The sequence below is a fragment of the Macaca nemestrina genome, chromosome X, assembly GCF_043159975.1.
Source record: "Macaca nemestrina isolate mMacNem1 chromosome X, mMacNem.hap1, whole genome shotgun sequence".
Lineage (NCBI taxonomy): Eukaryota > Metazoa > Chordata > Mammalia > Primates > Cercopithecidae > Macaca > Macaca nemestrina.
The window spans coordinates 138,827,126-138,850,901 of record NC_092145.1 but is presented as its reverse complement, the minus strand read 5'-3'; the positions used below and the strand labels follow the sequence as shown (position 1 = coordinate 138,850,901).

The 23,776-nt window shown below is 39.0% G+C and overlaps 2 protein-coding genes across 2 annotated transcripts in view; both read left to right on the top strand.

Moving 5' to 3' along the window:
* Positions 1-23,776, top strand: part of LOC105478216 (membrane bound transcription factor peptidase, site 2) — a 45,418-nt gene that overhangs the window by 3,300 nt on the left and 18,342 nt on the right. Inside the window, exons 2-5 of the mRNA XM_011735345.3 lie at positions 265-413; positions 2,596-2,803; positions 8,588-8,691; positions 10,480-10,607. Coding sequence (XP_011733647.1) covers positions 265-413; positions 2,596-2,803; positions 8,588-8,691; positions 10,480-10,607 — 589 coding nt within the window. The remainder of the gene's footprint in view (positions 1-264; positions 414-2,595; positions 2,804-8,587; positions 8,692-10,479; positions 10,608-23,776) is intronic.
* Positions 10,615-22,631, top strand: LOC105478215 (YY2 transcription factor). The gene has a single exon (XM_071088845.1). It carries the CDS (start codon positions 14,078-14,080, stop codon positions 15,200-15,202), a length of 1,125 nt encoding a protein of 374 aa, XP_070944946.1. The 5' UTR covers positions 10,615-14,077; the 3' UTR covers positions 15,203-22,631.

The following is a 23,776-nucleotide window of genomic DNA, read 5'->3' as shown; positions in this document are numbered from 1 at the left end:
CTATTCTTAGCTCACAAGTTGTGTGAAAACAGTCTGTAGTTTGGATTTGGCCTGCTGCCCATAGTTTACCAGACCCTAATCTCAGTAGACCAGTTAGGTCTGTGACCTTTAATATTCTGAAGAATAAACATAAAGCTTCAAGATTATAAACATTTGGGCAGTCAGCATCTTGATTTCCTCTAGAAAATACTTTGTGTTATTTTCTTACACATTATAAATTGTTCTTCAAAATTGAGTGATTAAGAACTTTTCTTTCTCTCTTAGTCATCTGTCTATTTTAAACATTCTTATGAAGACTGGCTGGAAAACAACGGATTGAGCATCTCCCCTTTCCACATAAGATGGCAAACTGCTATTTTCAATCGTGCCTTTTACAGTTGGGGACGGCGGAAAGCAAGGATGCTTTATCAATGGTATTCTTCATCTTCCTTTGTTTGGTTTAAGTTAATCATTAAGTGATCACTACAGACAGCTTGTTAAATTAACTATTTCCATCACTTTGCAGTTTTCTGAGTTTTAAAATATTGACAATATTAAAACTTTCTGGTTTTATATAACCTTATGGGATCGTATCATTGGGGCTTGCATACATTAAAAATCGAGGCATTTATGGCAATTTATGATTAGGGGCTTTATAATGATCTCTGGGACACCCAAGATACTGGCAGGTTCTGTAGATGAGCGAATGTGAGGGTCAGGGGTGGCATGGTCTAAATTTCTTTTTGTTAAAAATTTAGCCCCAAATGGATTAGAGCTAAGTGTAAACAATCAGATCATCAGAGTTAGCAGAAAATGCAATAGCAGATCAAAGCATACAAAGTGGAAAAAAGGATATAATAAAGATAAGAACAGAAATCAGTGAAACAGAAAATACACAATAGAGAAAATCAGCAAAGCCAAAAGTTGGTTCTTTGAAAATATTAATTGGGCCAGGTGCAGTGGCTCACACTTGTAATCCCAGCACTTTGGAAGGCCAAGGCAGGTGGATTGCTTGAGGCCAGGAGTTCAAGACCAGCCTGGCCAACATGGTGAAACCCTGTCTCTACTAAAAATACAAAAATTGCTGGGCATGGTGGCATACGTCTGTGGTCCCAGCTACTCGGGAGGCCAAGGCACAAGAATTACTTGAACTCAGGAGGCAGAGGTTGGCAGAGAGCCAAGATCACACCACTGCACTACAGCCTGTGTGACAGAGCAAGACCCTGTCTTAAATAAATAAATAAATAGAAAATATTAATTGATAAATCCCTACCATGACTGATGAAGAAAAAAGAAACATAAGTAATTAAAAATGAGAATTGAGGCCAGGCACAGTATTCCATGCTTCAGCCCAGGAGTTTGAGACCAGCCTGGGTAACATGGTGAAACCCCATCTCTACAAAAAATATAAAACTTAGCCAGGCGTGGTGGCTTGGGTCTGTAGTCCCAGCTACTTGGGAGGCTACATGGTGAAACCCCATCTCTACAAAAAATATAAAACTTAGCCAGGCGTGGTGGCTTGGGTCTGTAGTCCCAGCTACTTGGGAGCTAGTTGGGAAGATCACCTGAGCCCTGGGAGGTCAAGGCTGCAATGAGCTGTGACCATGCCACTGCACTCTAGCCTGGGTGACAGAGTGAGACCCTGTCTCAAAATGAAAAATCGGAATTGAAAAGAGGACATTACTACAGATTCTATAGACATTAAGAACATAGTAAGACTGCCGGGCGTGGTGGCTCACGCCTGTAATCCCAGCACTTTGGGGGGCCGAGGCGGGCGGATCACGAGGTCAGGAGATCGAGACCATCCTGGCTAACACGGTGAAACCCCGTCTCTACTAAAAATACAAAAAATAAGCCGGGTGTGGTGGCGGGCGCCTGTAGTCCCAGCTACTCAGGAGGCTGGGGCAGGAGAATGGCATGAACCCAGGAGGCGGAGCTTGCAGTGAGCCGAGATCACGCCACTGCACTCCAGCCTGGGTGACAAAGCAAGACACCGTCTCAAAAAAAAAAAAAAAAGGAACATAGTAAGACTATTAAGAAAATTCTATGCCTATAAATTTGACGGTTTTAATGAAGTAAACAAGTTCCTTGAAAAACACAACTTATCAAAGTTAGAAAACATGGCAGATTATCTCCACTATAGAAGGGTAGCTTCTAATTATTAAAACAATAGAAAAAAGAAACTATTATTAAATTGTGCCATGTTAATATTTAAGCTCATTTTATCACAAAGTAAAGCTGAAATACAATGCAGACAATAGAAGAGGTAGATGAAAAAGGATGGATGTCTATAACGTCAAAAGGGCTTTCATAACGATATAAGGACAAGATCAAAACAACGTTATGTAAATGAGCAAGTGCATAAGAGGAAACAAACTTTTTCATTGGGAATGATATTCAGATTCTTTAGTTATCAGAGAATTATAAATTATAAAACTTCTTAAACTAAGCTCATGCTTCAGTCAAATATTTGAAGTTCATGTAGGAAAAAGAGGCAGAGTTATTGAAATTTTTTAGCCATTATTTTAAAGCTATGAAATGTGGCTGGTCAGTGAGTTTGCTAGTCCATGAATTGAGAGAAATTGTAAATTAACATGATTTTTTTCCTTTTGACAGGTTCAATTTTGGAATGGTGTTTGGTGTAATTGCCATGTTTAGCTCATTTTTTCTCCTTGGAAAAACGCTGATGCAGACTTTGGCACAAATGATGGCTGACTCTCCCTCTTCTTATTCTTCCTCCTCTTCCTCTTCTTCCTCTTCTTCTTCTTCATCATCTTCCTCTTCCTCCTCCTCACTTCACAATGAACAGGTGTTACAAGTTGTGGTAAGTATCGTCTTTTTGCTTTAAATAACTATCGAAATAGAGATGCAAGATACCACTTCTGACCTAGTGTAACTCCTATCCATAATATAAATATGGAAATAAATTAAAAGTCTAATAATTTTCAAATTACCTGCTTACACAAAAAAATTAATAAGAATACAGCAAGGAATTGTTGAAATATTTGGTAGTAGCTTAGTATTAATGGTAATAGAGAACAAATGAACCATCGTTAAGACTGTCAGCAATTACACAGATATGTGACTGAATGTCTTTTTAAGATGTTAAATGATTGTTACTTTCAAAGAATAAGCATGCTGATTTAAGATCTCTATAATGTATAAGTAAATTGCATTCCAGTTCTATGCAAAGTGTTTCCTTTTCCTTTTCATGGCCTTCAGAGCCTAACCAATAATATCCGTTTAATTAAAGATATAAGACCTTTCTGAGTCGTCACTGTGATTTCTTAATATGAAGAATAATGTGCTGAGTTGTACTCCTTTAAAACTCATGTGTAGACCTATACCTTATCATTTTATGTCTCCAAAGTTTGGAAGGGGGCTTTACATTGGCTCACTTTTATTTCACATTTTTACATTTATAGTTCCCATTTCCATGAGTCATGGATGTTGTTTTTAATCGTGTTCTTATTAATGGAGTAGACTAAGGATTAGTAACAGATTGGTTTTTTTCTTTTTTTTCTTGTCTCTTTGTGGCCTCTACTAGGCTGGGTCACTGGGAAGATTTAGAAGTCATTTGTAGAAAACAATAATCTCTCCTATGGCCATAGCTCTTTCTTAGAGATTAAAAAGATTTACCAGGTGAGGCCTCAGAATAAATTATTTATTTCTTCAGCAAACATTCCCTGCCTTACAGATAAGAAAATCGAGGCACAGACATGTTAAGTCACTTGCCTGTGGTCACAACTCATAACTAGTAGATCCATCATCACTGATCTTAGAGCCTATGGACATTATGCTCCATTATTATTATTATTATTATTATTTGAAACGGAGTTTTGCTCTTGTTGCCCAGGCTGGAGTGCAATGTGGCACGATCTCAGCTCACCACAACCTCCGCCTCCCAGGTTCGAGCGATTCTCCTGCCTCAGCCTCCCGAGTAGCTGGGATTACAGACATGCGCCACCACGCCCAGCTAATGTTGTATTTTTAATAGAGACGGGGTTTCTCCATGTTGATCAGGCTGGTCTTGAACTCCCGACCTCAGGTGATCCACCTGCCTTCACCTTCCAAAGGGCTGGGATTACAGGCATGAGCCACTGCGCCCGGCCTATGCTCTACTTTTAAGAGAGGTAGATAATTCTTCAAGGAACTATAAATAATTTTACTTACAGTTTTATACCTCTAGGTATATGGTGGGAGGATAGGTGGGACTGGAGGCAAGAGAACAGGATAGTGCAGGAAATAAGGTGGGAGATACAGATAGGGTCTAGGTTATGAAATTTATATTTTACCTGTAGGTAGCAAGTCTATACAAAATGGACCAAAGTCATTAGACTGAAGATGTGGAGATCATTTAAGAGCAGTAATTTATTTTAGAAGTGATAAAGATCTAAAATTAGTGGCAAGGAGAATGAAGGGGACAGATTGAAGTGACCTTTTGGAGTGGAATTCTCAGACCTTGGTGATGAATTAAATGTGAGACTGGAGGGAGAAGGAAAAGTTTAGGATGACTCAGGTTACATGATTGGTTATTGTTCACCAAGAAAGAGGATAAGAGAGAAATAAGCCAGTTGGAGAAAATATGATCATTGGCTTATCTGCCTGCTAGAATTAGAATGGCAAAATGTTGTTTAGGGAAGAAATTATTTCTTCTCTTTGCCACTCAGTTTATTCATAGTGCTCACAAAAATATCAGCTCTATTAGGAGAGCCGTGCTTTGGAACCATTAAGAAGTCAGCTGCCCTCTGGAGCCCACCATGCATATTAATGTATAAGTTTAAGAATGTTATGAATCCTGACTTTGACATGAGCTCTTGTTGCTTAGGTAACATACCTTCTGTTTACCCTATAATTCCCGACAGCCTTGTTCAGTATTAATTCTCCAAACCATGGCACTCTGTGTTGTTGAAAGTATTCTGTATTCAGTATTCCGGTACATCTAATACCCTGTGTGAATCATGGCAGAGACAGATGGGCAATCGTGTACTGCTGCCAACAAATAAGACCTACCATCTGTTGGTATTATCACACATTCAAATTCTTACTTTATCTCACTCACTAGTACATGCAGAAAATAATAAAGAGAAGGAAGAAATATCCTATTGGACCAAGCTTACTGATTTATTTGAAATGAAGGTAAGGTAACCAGGATATTTTGTGATATAGAGGGTATGTATGACAATCTTAAGTATGTAAATTTAGAGAGGGTCAGAGAAAAGTGTAACACTGGAAAGATGTCTGACAACTTGGGAATGTAGCAGGTATATAAAAAGGGACATAGAAGTTCTTGAAAAAAGTTGCTCAATAGGGTCCAAGTAAAGAGAATTTCAGATAATGAACATTATAAACATATCCATTTCCTTTGACTCTTTACCTCCATATCTGGGACTCTAGCTTAAGGAAACACTTTCAAATACAGAAAAAATAGTATTCATTAAGCTCTTTAGCCTAACATTATTTATTATTATGAAGAATTAAAAGCAACCAAAATATCTGAGGAATGATTAAATTATTGGATTGTCATTCAATTAGATATTATGCACACATTAAAAATGATTATAACTAGTTTCGGCCGGGCGCGGTGGCTCACGCCTGTAGTCCCAACACTTTGGGAGGTGGAGGTGGGTGGATCACCTGAGGTCAGGATTTCGAGACCAGCCTGGGAAACGTGGTGAAACTCCATCTCTACTAAAAATACAAAATTAGCCGGGTGTAGTGGCGTGTGCCTGTAGTCCCAGCTATTTGGGAGGCTGAGGCAGGAGAACTGCTTGAACCTGGGAGGTGGAGGTTGCAGTGAGCCAAGATCGCACCATTGCACTCCATCCTGGGCAACAAGAGCGAAATCCCAGCACTTTGGGAGGCCAAGGTGGGCGGATCACAAGGTCAGGAGATCGAGACCATCCTGGCTAACACAGTAAAACCCCGCCTCTACTAAAAATACAAAAAAAAAATTAGCTGGGCGTGGTGGCGGGCGCCTGTAGTCCCAGCTACTCCGGAGGCTGAAGCAGGAGAATGGCGTGAACCCGGGAGGCGGAGCTTGCAGTGAGCTGAGATCGCGTCACTGCACTCCAGCCTGGGCTACAGAGCGAGAGTCCGTCTCAAAAAATATATATAAATAAATAAAATAAAACAACAACAACAAAAATGATTATAACTAGTTTCATAACTGGAGAAAGGACACTTGGAATTAATGGAATTTAGAAAATGATTCAAGCAGCATTGTTTGAATCTTCAGTTACTAAAGGAGGCTTTTTAGATGACATTTCTCTGTGTCCACAAAAATTCCAGTTGAATTAAAATTAAAACTTGAAACCATAAAAGACCTTGAAAGAAAAAAGCCAGGTTATCATTTTTATGAACACAGAATGAGGAAGACATAGAGCGAATAGTAGAAACCATGAATATTTTTTATATAACAGTAACACCTTTATTTTTTATTTTTTAAATACTTTATTAGAGCAGTTTTAGATTCACAGCAAAATTAAGAAGGTGCAGAGGTTTCCCCCTTACAATGATGAACAGATGTGAATATGTCATCACCACCCATAGTTTACATTAGGGTTCACTCTTGGTGTGAACCATGAATACTAATAGATTACCTATATTTTACATATTGAAAACTAAAAACAAAGTAAAATTAAAAGGCAAACAAACTGTGGAATACATTTATGTCATGTATTACAAAGGACCAATGCTGATATTTGAAGTGATCTTACAGATCAGTAAGAAAAAGATGAATACTTTAGGAGAAAACAAGTCAGGTCATCAGTAGGCAGCTCACAGAAAGACCAAAAAAAAGTCAAAAGTACAGAGAAAGTTCAGCTTTACAAATGGTCAAAGAAATGTAAATCACATTGCAGATTTGAATAAAATGAGCTTGCCCAACGTTATGGAAGGGTCTGCTTTTAGAGTACAATTTGATGATATGTATCAAAATCTTTTAAATTTTGTGTAATAATAGCATTTACTACCCTCTCTGTGAGGCATAACATTAAACATTGGACAAAGATTAGCTCATCTAATCCTCAAAATTACCCTTTTGTGCAAATGTGGTTATTTCCATTTTAATGATGAGAAAATAGAAATGTTGGAGGAATAATGCCAACTTTCCTGAGGTCATTTAGCTAGTTAACAGATAGAGACAGGACCTCAAACCCATAATATGTCTCAAGAGCCCAATCCCTTAGCAAGTATGCTCATCTAAGAATTTCTTCCTCCAAAATATTTAGGTGTGTGTGTCCGAATATCTTCATCACATTATTTATAAGAGCAGAAACTTTTAAAACAATTAAATGCCCAACAGTTTATTCCATAGAACACAGTGTAGCTATTAAAAATCATATTGAAATAGAAAAGACTCATGGGAAGATGTCTGTGATACTGTTAAATGAAGGGGCAAATTTCAAAACCAGATTTATAATAAAAGTATAGTTTTTAAATATATGTGTACAGGAAAAGACTAGAAGGACACACATCAGAATGATTCAGAATGGTTTTGTATGTGTATGTATGTTTGGGGAGCAGAATTTTAGGCTTCTGTTTAGCTTTGAATTTTGCAGTTTTCCTGCTTTAAACATATTTTTTATAATTAATATAATAATTATAAAAGAAAGCAGAAATTTCCTCCAGAATGATACCTTTTAGGTTCCAACTCCTGGACTGTAAGAAATAGATTCTCAGTATGTAAATGGTATTCCTGAGCCTGGTGTGTCCCACTTAGCCTAATTTATTGTCTCTCTTTAACAGATGACATAACTTGGGAGTGATTACTTATGAGAATATATCTTTGCTATCTAAAAAAAATTGCTGTGCAGCTCTTATCTTCCCTTGTGTATGCAATAATACATAACTGCACATTTTAGGAGCACATGATTGTAAGACAACTCCTGCTTCAAATGTTTGTAACATGTCTATATGTTCCAAATGCCTTAATTTCGACATTAAATTTCAATTTTAATGTATTTGTGTATCTTTCACACTATTTTTCTGACCAACATAGTAGACCAACTGATGGAATAGAAGGGTATGGTGCTCCCACACTGATCAGGATCCCTATTAGAACAGCTTTCATTACCAACTCACCTATAACTTGAGGATATTAAAATGAAAATCGCTGATTAATAATATGGGGTTCCTATATTAATCAACACAAGTACTTGGAACCTTGCAATAACATTTCAGAGGAAGGTCTAGGAATTTTAACAACCATTCCCAAATCAGGCATCCAGCCTTTGAGGGTGGGTCAGCTGCTGCCTGCTTCACTGTCACCCTGCATTCCTTGGCACTTTGCTGGGCTCCCTCATTCTTTCCCATGGTGAAGACTCCAGGAAGCTAAAGTTTGAACTGTTTAACCTGGTGTTTCCCATTCTCTTTAGATTGGTTTTGTGCTTGTTCCAGAGAAACTGGCTAGTTCGAAAAATGAAATAGTGTTTTTGCTTTTTATTATGATAGAAATGGAGAAGGGAACCATTGTCATATTACTTTTAGTTTGCAGAACATTCAGCTTGAAGGTTTAATACAGAATGAACATCATGTATCTTAGTGCCCAAGTGGGACTCCCCTGCACCCCCACTGATAATTGCTGCCATATTGTGTCTATGAACAGGTTCCTGGTATAAATTTACCCGTCAATCAACTGACCTATTTCTTCGCGGCAGTTCTCATTAGTGGTGTTGTACATGAAATTGGACATGGGATAGCAGCTATTAGGTAATGATATTTACCTTTTTCTTCATACTACATGCAAAAAAAAGCTTTTCATTTAGGAGAATTTATTACTAAAATCTGCTACATTTGATACTTCACTATTTTTCTTTCTGTGGCTATTTCCTAGTGCATAGCCATCATTTGTTACTTTGAGGAAGCTTCTTTTTTTATAGAGAAGATTAATATGTTGATGAATATGCTCTGTTAACCACGGGCATATCTGTAATCAGGGTCTTTCTATCCTTTGCCTTTGCCAGCGTGGTTATCCTCATGATGCCTCAAAGATTTTTTTTACCAAATCCTGAAAGCCAATCTTTCTGTTCATCATTGAGTCAGAATGATAACCACTGTACTCAAAACCCACTCACCTTAGAACTTTATTTGACTTATCAGCTGAAATAATTTCCTGCTTCTGCTTATGTCCTCTGCTGGCTAGAGCAAGAAAACTGAAAGCACTGAGTTTAACAAATATCATAGTCTATCTGGAAACCCAAGTGGAAGATAAGATGAGACCTGGGACTAGCTTTGAGTATCACGCTCTGTTCTTGGTCTTGGCTTCCCAAATGTATCACTGTAACTATACCTAAGCATTTAGAATCCTATAACGCATACAAAATCATGATGGGGAGAGGGCCACGTCACAACTCCCCTGCTACCTCCATTGCTAATTACTGCCATAATTAGCAAGCATGCTAATAGGAATGTGTTTTATCCTTTTGGTGTGTGGACCAGAGAAAAGGTTAAAAACCTCTGTTTTGGAAGAGAAGGTGTAATCACTTCTTATTACTTTCCAGTTGTTTATGAACAAGAGTCTATTTATTGGCAATAAATCCTCATCTTGACAGAGCATATACTATTACACAGGTGTGCACAATAGTGGCTTAAAGTGGTGGCTGCTGGGTTTCTTTTTCTTTTTAAATCTCCTTCACCTCTGCTTCCATGTTTTTAGCTTTGCAGCCTTTAGGATTTTACCTACAGACACATAGTTAATAACAGCTTAACAATTTACAGTATGTTTGTAAAAATAACTTGGGTAATTTTTTTTTTAAATCCCAACTGCCAAGAAAAAAAATGAACTGTACAGCTGTCTTATATATTTAGTATTAAGCAACAGCACAATATATTTAGGTGATACTTTTTTCTAGGGGGCCTGGTTGGTTTTATGAGACTTAAATATTAATTTTTGGAAAATGAAGTGATAAAAAAAATGGTTCTTTTTTTTTTTTAAATATGGAGAGCAAAACCTGCTGAAAAAACTGGTTCTCTTAAGGACAATCTGAGCATTATGCATGTTTAAACATACTTACTTAACGTTAGCTCGATAGGAATACACCTAGATAGATCTCTACCATTATTTATTACTGCTAAGACAAATACAAGTTATTAGGTAATTTACTTGAATTATATAGTCTCCTGTGTCCTTCTCTGATAATAGTTCAGAGTAAACCATAAAAATGTTTTTCATTTAGTTTCTCATAAAAGCCATTTCTGTATATATGTGACTAACTTCAATTATTTGCTCAACACATTGGTTTCTAAAAATTTTGAAGTGATGTCTATTTCAGTATGCCCTATGTTACAAAATTCAATTTCACAGATAACCAAATCTGTACATTATTATAAAATTAAGATTATATATAGTATAGATATAATTTTTTGGCTGTTCAGAGGGACTTTTTGTTTTTTAAGCAAGAATTCAAATTACAGGGAAAAGTTTTAAGATTATGTATACTATTAATTTGATAAATATAATAATATTAGTAAACTCCTTTTTCTTATGTGATTTCTTAGGGAACAAGTCCGATTTAATGGCTTTGGGATTTTTCTCTTCATTATTTATCCTGGAGCATTTGTTGATCTGTTCACCACTCATTTGCAACTTATATCACCAGTCCAGCAGCTAAGGATATTTTGTGCAGGTAACAGACTTAATTTTGTTTTAATATTCATCTGTGCTTTTAGTTTTGATTTTCTATGGTAAGTGGTTTTTAGAAAATATATCACAAATGACAATACGTTATCTTTTGGTTAATAACTTCAGTTTATAAGACCCCCTCAAAAGTAGAGGAGTAAAATAATTTACATTCCAGTTTCTTCCTTAAAATCAACTAAAAACAACATAAATTAATTTTTAAAAATTTAAAAACAGAAGAAAACTTTGTTTTGTCCACAACATGAACTCACAAACTATGAAGAATGTCAACTCAGCTGAAATAGAATGAAATTTGCATCAAATCAAGGGAGAACATGAAGAATTGACTAAGAGATAAATCAAAAGTATCCAGGAATGGAGAAGAAGGGTTATGAAAGGATGGGTAGTGAACTCTAGCACTGTCAGAGTTCAGTCAGAGAAACAGAATCCCTTGGAGATGGAACTGCAGTTCCAGCTGAGTGAAACTGACATAAGACAAATTCATCACAACCCTGCATCACTTTTAATGGAATAACTGAGGCTAAGCAAGTGTGGAATTAGAATTCTCAAACTAACAACAACAACAAAAAATTGAAGGTGGGAAAAACAAAAACAGAAAATGTAAATACTAATTTCCTCAACTTCATAGTGGAGAGGACATCTGCCTGAACTTGATAAATCAAGAAATAGAGGCTTGGGTATATCACTTAAGATTGTAAATGTAAACAAGATCTAAAAACACACATAAACTTTTCGAGTTATCACAGTGAAAGCATGAAACACAGACCAAAGAAAACAGACCCTATATCAAAAGATAAACCATGGTAATGAATTTAAGACCAAAACACATTTATTTTGTCAATAAACATAAATGAAATAAGCTCACCTACTGAAAGAAAGATGCCCTTAGTTTGTATTTAAAACATGTCTCAAATGTGTGATGTACAAAATAAATCTGTCTAAAAATTACTCAAAAATATTGAAAGTAAAATGATGAGCAGAACATAACATGCAAATGGGGACAGAAAATAGGACCAAAAGCATTATGTCAGACATTGGGGGCCATTTAACAATAATAAGGAATATAAGCCACAATGAAAATACAACATTTGTGAATCTTACTGTATCAAGTAACAAACCATCACAGCAAAACAAAAATGGGAAAAGTATAAGACGAAACAGAAAGGTAATAAAAAGACTCACCTTTTAATACAAGGCAGATAAGTATAAAAAAGTTAGGCTAAGGTAAAAATAGGTATGTCAAACTCTATTCCATGAACACAGAAGACAATATTTTTTTTCAAATGCCCATGGGACTTAAAGTCTCAGTAAATTCCCAAGAGAAGACTAGCAAACTAAGTAAAAACTACCTGAAATTTAGAAATTTATCTTAATCACACCTTGGATCAATTTAATTCAAACCTGTGATTTCAGTAGATTTAAAAATTATGATGATGAAATCATTTTGCTGAGATAATGTTTAAAGTTTTGCTAAAAGAAAAATGCACTGCCTTAGGCAGTTATGCAATTACAAATGGAAATAGATCAGTTAAGTATTCAACCTAAGTGAGAAAAGAACTGTAAAATAATTAAGAAATTAGGACATAATTAGTAAGGATATAGGCAGAAAATAATAAATTAGAAAAAACAAAACTAGATCTGTTAAATCCAAGAGCTCTTAAAAAAAAAAAAAACAGGTCGAACAATGAGAAAAAGCATCTAAAGACAATTAGCAATCAGATTGTGGAATGACAGTTGATAACAGAGAAAATAAAAACAATTATAAGTATTCTTTGCTCATCTCCACAAAAAATTTCAAAAACCTATATAAATATAAGAAAATAAAAATAGCTGAAATTAACCCAAGAGGCAATCAAAAAAATCTAAATAGGCAAATAATTATAATGGGAGAAATTAAGAAAGTTGATAAAGAATGCCCTTTCTTTTGAGATGGAGTCTTGCTGTGTTGCCCAGGCTGGAGTGCAGTGGCGTGATCTAGGCTCACTGCAGCCTCCACCTCCCAGGTTGAAGCAATTCTCCTGCCTCTGCCTCCCCAGTAGCTAGGATTACAGGCACGAGCCACCACGCCCAGCTAATTTTTATATTTTTAGTAGAGACGGGTTTTGTCATGTTGGCCAGGATGGTCTCGAACTCCTGTCCTCCTGCCTCAGCCTCCCAAAGTGCTGGGATTACAGGTGTGGGATTATTGTGCCTAGCCAAGAATGCCCTTTACTATGTGGAATTCTTTCATACCTTGAATGAAAAACTTTTCTTTTAAATTCAAATTTACTATAAACTTTCCAGATCACATAGAGAAGGAAACTAAGATTTTTTTCTTAAAGCCAAATACAACACTGATTAGAACATCTGGTGAAGCACAAAACAACCTACAGACACATGACCTATCAAGAATACACTGGTGGCTGAAATCTGTTTGAATGTGATAAATATTATTTGCCACTAGGGAAAAAAAATTCGTCTCAGAAGATATTGAGACAGTCTTTAACAAAATTCAACATCCATTAATACTTTAAAAAATCCTGGCCAGGTGCGGTGGCTCACGCCTGTAATCTCAGCATTTTGGGAGGCTGAGGCGGGTGGATCACAAGGTCAGGACATCCGAGACCATTCTGGCTAACACGGTGAAACCCCATCTCTACTAAAAATACGGAAAAAAAAAAAAAAAAAAAAAGCCGGGTGTGGTGGCGGGCGACTGTAATCCCAGCTACTCTGGAGACTGAAACAGGAGAATCGCTCGAACCCAGGAGGCGGAGGTTGCAGTGAGCCGAGATCGCACGCCACTGCACTCCAGCCTGGGCGACAGAGCGAGACTCTGTCTCCAAAAATAAAAAATCCTTAGTAAAAGTAGGAATAGCTGCATACATCATAATAGCACAACACTTAGCACTCCTATTAAAGGACAAGACAAATTCTACTATCAACTATTACTGATGTTAAATGTCGTGTTAGTGCAATTAAATAAGAAAAGCATAAAAGGAGTAGGCTTTTTTGGCAGATACTGTTATATGGGATGGAAAGGAGGGGAAGACATGAAAATCAACTTAAATGAAATACATAAAAAATCAGTAAAGAGCCTGTTTACGAAATATTCGAAAAACAATACCTGGGCGGGGCTGCAGGGCGGCGCACGTGAGTACGTGGGCATGTGCGTGGGTACGTGGGCATGTGCGTGTGTACGTGGGCACGTGCACGTGCTTTTGGGGCCGCCAGACGCGCCAGTTGCCTAGGCGCATGCGTCTGGTATCCCAGAAGCACCTGCGCCTTCCGCCTCAGCCGCTCGTGCTTTCCTCAGGCTCGCGCCTTCCCCAGACTCGGCGCCTTTCTCTGCAGCTCGCGCCTTTCTCTGCAGCTCGCGCCTTTCTCTGCGCTCCGGCCTTTCTCTGCAGCTCCCACCTCACTCCCCTCAGCGTTCTTTTTCCCACGGTCTTCCTGTTGCTGCTAACCTAACTCTCAGCCATGGCCTCCAACGAAGATTTCTACATTACACAAGACCCGGAGATCCCGGCAGATATTGTGGGGCTCCACGACATCAATGTGGAGCCCCTTCCTATGGTGGACATTCCGATGGAAAGCATCCAGTACGAGGATGTCGATGGCAATTGGATCTATGGTGGCCACAACCATCCTCCTCTGATCGCGCTGCAGCCGCTCTTCATGAACACGGGCTATGGCGACCACGACCAGGAAATGCTCATGGTGCAGACACAAGAGGAAGTGGTGGGCTATTACGGCTCAGACAACCTGCTAGGCAACGACTTGGAGGACCAGTTGGCCATCCCGGATAGCACTGAAGACGAGCACTTCCAGCTGACCCTGGCCTCTCTGTCAGCCTCGGCGGCATCGACATCAACCCAGAGCCGCAGCAAAAAGCGCAGCAAAAAGCCCAGCAAAACGCCCAGCAGCAAGAGTGCCACCAGCGCTGAGGCCACGCCGGCGGGCAGCAGCTCCAACGAGGGCAGGAGGAAGTGGGAGCAGAAGCAAGTGCAGATCAAAACGCTCGAGGGTGAGTTTTCCGTGACTATGTGGTCCCCTAACGATAACAATGACCAAGGGGCAGTGGGCGAAGGGCAGGCTGAAAACCCACCTGATTATTCCGAGTACTTGAAAGGGAAGAAACTTCCTCCTGAGGGATTACCAGGCGTTGATCTCTCAGATCCTAAACAGCTGGCAGAATTTACTAAAATGAAGCCCAAAAGGTCCAAAGGAGAACTTCCCAAAACAGTCCCTTGCTCTCATAGTGGCTGCGAAAAGATGTTCAGGGATTACGCCGCCATGAGAAAACATCTCCACATCCACGGGCCCAGAGTCCACGTATGTGCAGAATGTGGCAAAGCTTTCATTGAGAGCTCAAAGCTGAAACGACACCACCTGGTCCACACCGGCGAGAAGCCCTTCCAGTGCACATTCGAAGGCTGCGGGAAACGCTTTTCCCTTGATTTCAATTTGCGCACACACTTGCGCATCCACACCGGCGATAAGCCCTTCGTGTGCCCCTTCGATATCTGCAATAGGAAGTTCGCTCAGTCAACCAACCTGAAAACCCACATTTTAACGCATGTGAAGAGCAAAAACAGCCCGTGAAAAGGAGAAGACCCCTCTCAGACTTGGGAAGTATCTTCCAGGACTGCGGTAGGGAATAAATATGCCTCTCAAAGCTTTGTATGTTGTTTCTAAGAGTTTTAAAACACTGAATCCTACACATCTAAGGTTCGTGTTTTGTTAGAGTAGTAGAAGTACAATTTAAAAGCTTTTTTAAAAGTAAACCTTGACGTAAGATAATAGTGCTAAGATGCCATAGCTTGTTCTGTAACAGCGTTTTTGTAAAGTTTGGTCCCAACAGGAGAAAAGTTCGTAGACTTCACATCAAGAGACGGTTCTTACAAACTGTGTTTAAAATGGGACTTTTCACATTCTTAGAAATAGGAAGTTCATTTATTGTTTAAAATGCTTTTTAAAAACTTGTAAAAAATTCAAAATGTTCATGTTTATACTTTTAGGAATATGCTTAATAAGTCTATGTATGGTTTTTCTGGAGGTTGATAACTTTGGGAAAGATTTACTTTAAAAAAGTGAACAATTATATGCATACGCGAAGTAGTTTCCTGCTTAAAAAAGTTATATCGGTGCTATTTGTTTTAATTTTGGTTGTATTCTTGGATGTTAACACATCTTGCATTTTAGCTGTATTAGGTTATGTAGTATTGATATTAGGTGATTTAATAGTACTAGTTTAAACCTATTTTAGTCATTTTATTTTCCCCAAAATACTACCAGATGCTGTTTAGTGTAATTTCTCTGCCTTTTCAGTTAAAGCAGTGCTCAGTTGTAGAATATATTGTGTGTATGTTGACTTTAACACTTAAGAAGTACATTCTGTGTAATAGAAAAAGCAACTTCTTTCTAAAGAAGGAAGAAAGTAATTTGCCTATATCAATACAGAAGCTAGAACTAAAGAAAAGGGGGAGGGTGCTACTGGCATCTGGTGGGTGGAGGGAGATCAGGAATGCCACTAAACATCCTACAATGCACAGACAGCCCCACAAAACAAATAATCATTTGGCCAAAATGCCAATAGTGCCTGGTGCAGGGGCTCACACCGTAATCTCAACACTTTGGGAGGCCGAGGTGGGTGGATCGCTTGAGCTCAGGAGTTGAACATCAGCCTGGGCAACATGGCAAAACCCGGTCTCTACCAAAAATACAAAAATTAGCTGAGTGTGGGGCACACACCTGTGGTCCTAGCTACTCAGGAGGCTGAGATGGGAGGATCACTGGAGCTGGAGTAGTTGAGGCTGCGGTGAGCCATGATCGAGCCACTGCACTCCAGCCTGGGTGACAAGAGTAAGACCTTGTCTCAAAAAACGGGGGGTGGCAGGGGGACTGGGCATGGAACTCCTGCCTGTAATCCCAGCACTTTGAGAGACTGAGGCAGGTGGATCACTTAAGGTCAGGAGTTCAAGACCAGCCTGTCCAACATGGTGAAACCACCCCCCGGCTACTAAAAATACAAAAATTAGCTGTAGACTTCATAGACTTCACATCAAGAGACGGTTCTTACAAACTGCGTTTAAAATGGGACTTTTCACATTCTTAGAAATAGGATGTTCATTTATTGTTTATAATGTTTTTTTAAAAATTGTAAAAAAATTCAAAATGTTCATGTTTATACTTTTAGGAATATGCATAGGTCTATGTATGGTTTTTCTGGAGGTTGATAACTTTGGGAAAGATTTACTTTAAAAGAGTGAACAATTATATGCATACGCGAAGTAGTTTCCTGCTTTAAAAAAGTTATATCGGTGCTATTTGTTTTAATTTTGGTTGTATTCTTGGATATTAACACATCTTGCATTTTAGCTGTATTAGGTTATGTAGTATTGATATTAGGTGATTAACAGTACTAGTTTAAACCTATTTTAGTCATTTTATTTTCCCCAAAATACTACCAGATGCTGTTGTTTAGTGTAATTTCTTTGCCTGTTCAGTTAAAGTAGTGCTCAGTTGTAGAATATATTGTGTATATGTTGACTTTAACACTTAAGAAGTACATCTTGTGTAATAGAAAAAGCAAAATAAAATACCTCTTCTAAAGAAGGAAGAAAGTAGTTTGCTTGTATCAATATAGAAGCTAGAACTAAAGGAAAGGGGGAGGGTGCTACTGGCATCTGGTGGGTGGAGGGAGATCAGGAATGCCACTAAACATCCTACAATGCACAGACAGCCCCACAAAACAAATAATTATTTGGCCAAAATGCCAATAGTGCTGGGTACCAAGGGCTCACACCTATAATCTCAACACTTTGGGAGGCCGAGGTGGGTGGATCGCTTGAGCTCAGGAGTTGAACATCAGCCTGGGCAACATGGCAAAACCCGGTCTCTACCAAAAATACAAAAATTAGCTGAGTGTGGGGTGCACACCTGTGGTCCTAGCTACTCAGGAGGCTGAGATGGGAGGATCACTGGAGCTGGGGAAGTTGAGGCTGTGGTGAGCTGTGATTGGGCCACTGCACTCCAGCCTGGGTGACAGAGTAAGACCTTGTCTCAAAAAAAAAGGGGGTGGCGGGGGGGCGGGCATGGGGCTCCTGCCTGTAATCCCAGCACTTTGTGAGGCTGAGGCGGGTGGATCACTTAAGGTCAGGAGTTCAAGACCAGCCTGTCCAACATGGTGAAACCACTCCCCAGCTACTAAAAATACAAAAATTAGCCAGAGGTGCTGGCATTACCCCTGTAATTCCAGCTATTTGGGAGGCTGAGGCAGGAAAATCGCTTGAACCCAGGAGGCGGAGGTTACAGTGAGTTCAGAGAATGCCACTGCACTCCAGCCTGGGTGACAGAGTGAGACTCTGTCTCAAAAAAAATAAAATAAATGCCAATAGTGTCCCTGTTAAGAAATCCTGCTGTAGAAAAAGTAAGAGTTTATAACAAAGATTCCAGAGTTTTGCAGTACTTATAAACAAATCATTAATGGACAAGAGGTTGTTTAGATGAAGGAAATGTGTGTGCTCCACCACCCTCATTGTCATTTAACCAGCATGGGTAAATCCAGAATCAGAGGGGTGATCTGGTACTAGCTACATGCCTGACGAGATAAGAGACTAGGCAGATAGTCAAGGAATCAGTGCTGCTGAGTGTCCCAGCTTTTATTCATTTGTTCATGTCTGGTTTCTGTGACTAGCAACTGGGCTGGAGTTGGGGAATTCATAGTGGTATCCTGAATTAGTTTCCCCAGAGTAAATTCCTGCGCATCAAAGGATTAGGTTTTTTTTGTTTTGTTTCATTTTAATTTTGTTAAGGAAGCTATGAAAGCAGTACAAGAAAATACATGTGAATATCTTTTATAATCTTGAAGTGGAAAAGCCTTAGCACAAGAAACTATTTGATCACACAAAAATTTAAAGTATCTATACAGGCAAAATGACAAACCACACCAAACAACAAACTGGGAGGATAAAATTATAATACCTGTTACAAAGGACCAAATTCCTCCATGTATAGATTATAAATAATAGCATATATGAATCAGTAAATTAATAAGACAACTCAGTCAAAAAATGGCAATGAATAGAAATAAGTAGCTGTCAAGAAAATGGGCTTTAATTTTTCACCCAGAAGACTGGCAAAGAGTAAAATTATGATAGCATCCAGTCTCATTCAGAGAGTGGAAAAATGTCAATTATGAGAGTATAAATTAATGCAATAATGGAAACTCATTGGAGGTCAACTTTAATGTTCATATTTTTTGACCCAACATTTCCATTTCTAGGTAATTTTTCATACCCTTGTAGATGCATACTTAACTGGACGCCTAACATTACAAACAAAGCTGTATATTTCAGTATTATATGAAAAGGTTAAAACACCCTAAGTGATTAATAGTAGGAAACCTTATAAATAAATTGATATGTTCATAAAAATGGATTACTCTCTGTAGCAGATATAATGGGATTGATATGTATAAACAGATATGGAAAAATGTCAAAAATATATAAATTAAAAAGCAAATAGGTTGTGATGGCTCACACCTGTAATCCCAAATTTTAGGAGGCTGAGGTGGAAGGATCACTTCAGGAGTTCAAGGCTGCCATGAGCTGTGATCATAGCACTGCACTCCAACCGGGGCAATAGAGCGAGACTGTCTTTTTTTTGTTTTTTTTTTTAAAGACACACGAAAAAGCAAAATATAGTATAATAATTTGATACCATTGGTGTTTTAAATGATATGTCTGTATATAATAGAAAAGATCATTTACCCAGTAAGTCCTAGACCATACTTTGTCTGGCTATTTCTGGAATTTAACAATTTATAACACTTTAAAAATTTAAAAAGGAGCATTTTACAATGTGAATACATGACTTGGAACATGTGTTAGCTAGGTATTTCTCTGCTCTAATAACTAAAAATAAATGGCATAAACTCTCAAAACATTCCAAATATAAGTAGTTCAGTATTGATCGGGTAACTCTGTGATTTGGGGACACAGGTTCTGTCTTGTTAGCTCTGCTATTCCCAGCAGGCAGCTTGCGTGGTGGACCTAAATCCAGCTCCATCATAGCTACATTACAGCCCACAGGCCAGGGTTGTCTCCATCACATCCTGGTGCTAGTAGTGCCCATACACCGCCCCATAAGAAAAACTGCAATAGGAAAAGGGAAGACTAGGTATGGGGTAAGGGATTATCTAGTGGCGTGTTAAGTGAATGTTTAACATCTGGCTCTGCAGGGCTGAGGTAGGGAGGTCTGATGGTAGCATTTGCTGGTTTCTGTGGTGTAAATACTCGCACCATGGTCAGTTTCAAGCTGCAAACCTACACTTCCTGAAGGAGGAATTAGGGAGAAGTGCACACAGTTAGCTCCGGCAAGCTTGTAGGAGCAGGCTTCAGGGAACCACTGGGTTCATATAACCATATCTGCCATAGGATGGGATATAAGATGCTAAGGGGAAAAAAGAGTTTAAAAAATATAGGCCTGGTGCTGTGGCTCACGTGAGCCTGTAATCCCAGCACTTTGGGAGGCCGAGGCGGGCAGATCACGAGGTCAGGAGATGGAGACCATCCTGGCTAACATGGCGAAACCCCCCGTCTCTACTAAAAATACAAAAAAATTAGCCGGGCGTGGTGGCGGGCACCTGCAGTCCCAGCTACTCGGGAGGCTGAGGCAGGAGAATGGCGTGAACCCGGGAGGCGGAGCTTGCAGTGAGCAGAGATTGCGCCCCTGCGCTCCAGCCTGGGCGACAGAGCGAGACTCTGTCTCAAAAACAAAAAACATATATAAAACCCGCTGGGCGCGGTGGCTCACGCCTGTAATCCCAGCACTTTGGGAGGTGGAGGCGGGAGGATGACTTGAGCTCAGGAGTTCAAGACCAGCCTAAGCAAAATGGTGAAACCCCTGTCTCTAGGGAAAAAAAAAAACAAAAAAAACCCATATTAAAAAGCTAGCCGAGCATGGTGGCACGCGCCCGTAGTCCCAGCTACTTAGGACACTGAGGCAGGAGTGTTGCTTGAGCCCAGGAGGCGGAGGTTTCAGTGAGCCGAGATCTCGCCGTTGCACTGCAGCCTGGGCGACAGTGAGACTGTCTCAAAAAAAAAAAATTAATAAATAAATTTTAAAAAATTTTAAAAACTATAAAACTGTCTTGAAAAAGTTATTAGAAAACTTACTGCTTTGTACTCTTAAATAAATTATTAAAATTATTACGCATGTATACTCATATACATGCTGATGTGGGCAGAGAAAATCTGGAGTAATGGAAAATGATAACAGTATGTTTACTCTGAGTCTGGTGGTTGAGAAATGGTATTTGGGAAAGATGAATATTACTTCTCTATTGTTTGGAATTTTTATAATCAGCATGTATTTTTTAGTAATTTTTTAAAAGCCAATTGAACATTTTTAAATTAATTTCATATTAGGGTTAAAATGTACTGAGACTTATTTTTCCTTAAAATTGGCACTTAATGTCCAAAACTAAGACTAAAGAAGGTTATATATCCCCACCAATAATTGGATCCACACACCTCTTTCAGAGCTTATTAAATGGTATAGAACTAACTAGTCCTCCTATCCCAAACATCACCTAGCCCAGTAACTTCTCATTCTCAGTTGTGAGTTGTCAGCCTAGTAGATAACAGAACAGCTTTGCCCTGCCATCTTTCCCAGGCAAGGGGGCAAGGTTAGGGGTGGGGAGGAGATGCTTATCTTGCCCTGAATTCAAGACAGGGCAAATTCAAAGATCTGGAATTGTCTATAAGAAGAAGAGTTTAGTATCTTATTCCCTGCTAAATGTTTGCTGAGCTGTGAGCTCACCTTGGTGCAGCCATCAAAGTGGAAGACAACATGGGAAACCTGTGTGTTCCCCAAAGTTTAGGGATGTACAGAAATTATGTATTTAGAGTGAGAGAGAAATAATGTATACCCTCTGCCTACTTTATTAGTTTTAAACTTAGGAATATAGCTTCATTGCTTCTAAAATGACTTTCCACTTCCATGTAAAAAGTACAGAGTGTCATTTAAATCTAGTTTTTTGTTTTGTTTTATTTTTTGTTTTTATTTGTTTGTTTGTTTGTTTGTTTGAGATGGAGTTTTACTCTTGATGCCCAGGCTGGAGTACAATGGCACGATCTTGGCTCACTGCAACCTCCGCCTCCCGGGTTCAAGCGATTCTCCTGCCTCAGCCTCCAAAGTAGCTGGGATTACAGGCGCCTGCCACCACGCCCAGCTAATTTTTTATATTTTAGTAGAGATGGGGTTTCATCACGTTGGCCAGGCTGGTCTCGAACTCCTGACCTCAGGTGATCCACCCACCTCAGCCTCCCAATAAATCTAATTTTATAATGCTACTTTTTTAGCATAGGTAGGCCAGGTGCAGTGACTCATGCCTGTAATCCCAACACTTTGGGAGGCTGACGTGGGCAGGTCACTTGAGCTCAGAAGTTTCAGACCAGCCTGGGCAACATGGCAAGATTCCATCTCTACTAAAAATACAAAAAATTAGCCAAGCATGGTGGTGCACACCTGTGGTCCCAGCTATTCAGGAGGCTGAGGTGGGAGGACAGCTTGAGCCTGGGGAGCAGAGGTTGCAGTGAGCCGAGATTGCACCACTGCACTCCAGCTGGATGACAGAGTGAGAACCCTGTCTCAAAAATAAAATAAGTTGCATATGTAATAGGTTTTTTTTCTTTCTTTCTTTTTCTTTTTTTTTCTGAGATATGATATCGCCCTGTCACCCAGGCTGGAGGGCAGTGGTATAATCACGGCTCACTGCAGCCTCGACCTCCTGGGTTCAAGTGATCATCCCACTTCTCAGTCTCCCAAGTAGCTGACACCACGGGTGTATACCACCACACCCAGCTAATTTTTGTATTTTCTGTAGAGAGGCGAGTCTTGCCATGTTGCCCAGGCTGGTCTCGAACTCCTGGGTTCAAGAGATCCACCCACCTCGGTCTCCCAGAGTGCTGGGATTACAGGCATGAGCTAGAGCTACCACACCGGGCTATTTCTTTCTTTCTTTCTTTTTTAATAAAAAAATATCAATGAAATGCATACTGATTTTGAAAAGAAAAAGTCACTGAACATCTGTCTGAAATTTGGTGGGGAAAAAAGAGAGATGAGATGAGATACTTCCTGAGCACATTGTAAATGAAGGTGTTTTAATTTTGAATTATGGTATAAAGAATTTTTAGAAGAGGGATTAAACAATACCTGCTATCTGGTCCCAAGTGAAGAGTAGATTGCTTAAAAAAAAAAAAAATTATCTATGCTTTGTTGCTAAAAGTTCCTTTAAATAGTGGAAGTAAAATTTGACCATTCTGGTTCCATACTTAAATGTTTTAAAATCCTTCTTAAATATTGAAAACCCTGTTCTTATTTGTATAAACCAGTTGTAAGTTTATTTGAGGGCAAAGTAAAAAACACTGGTGACTATAAAAATGATGCTGTGATTAGAGTAAGCTGGAATTTAAACTTAGAACACAGTGTAAGCCTTGCCAAATTGATAGTTTACATTCTTTCAGCTGTAACTATTGTAGATTATTCAAGGAATAATAAGTTGTTATTTTACCTATTCAGTCATCTGGTGACCTGTAAATCATTTCTGTGTGTTTAGAGAATTAAGGTAGTTGGTTTTTTTATTGTTATTATTATTTGCAAACCACACTAAGTATAAGTAGGGCTTGATTGAGGTAATCCTTAGCCCCTGCTTAGTAATAATCACCAGCTTCAAGTCTATGTGTACCTTGCTGCCTTGATCACAACTATAGATTTTCTTCTCCTTTGAACCATGATTTTTTTTTTTTTTTTTTTTTTTTTTTTGAGACAGAGTATCTCTGTGTCACCCAGGCTGGTCTCAAACTCTTGGTCTCAAGTGATCTGCCCACCTCGGCTTCCCAAAATGCTGGGATTATAGGCAGGAGCCACCGTGCCCAGCCCCATGATATTTTTAAACCCTGAGTCACCCATATTCTGATTTTTCTACTGTTGCCCCAGTCTCACTGCTTAGTATATAAACCAGAATAAAATTTGTCCTCAATTCCATCTAAGCCCTACTGTTGCTTGGCTATTCTTTTATTAAAATGATGAAGAAAGCAAAAGAAGGCATTCCATCACAACTATTCAGAAGTGTTCTAGAAGTTATAGTCATTGCTCTAAGATCAAACAGGA

Bases quoted from the DNA above. Each gene is read 5' to 3' on its own strand.
- LOC105478215 (XM_071088845.1), top strand. From the start codon at position 14,078: ATGGCCTCCAACGAAGATTTCTACATTACACAAGACCCGGAGATCCCG.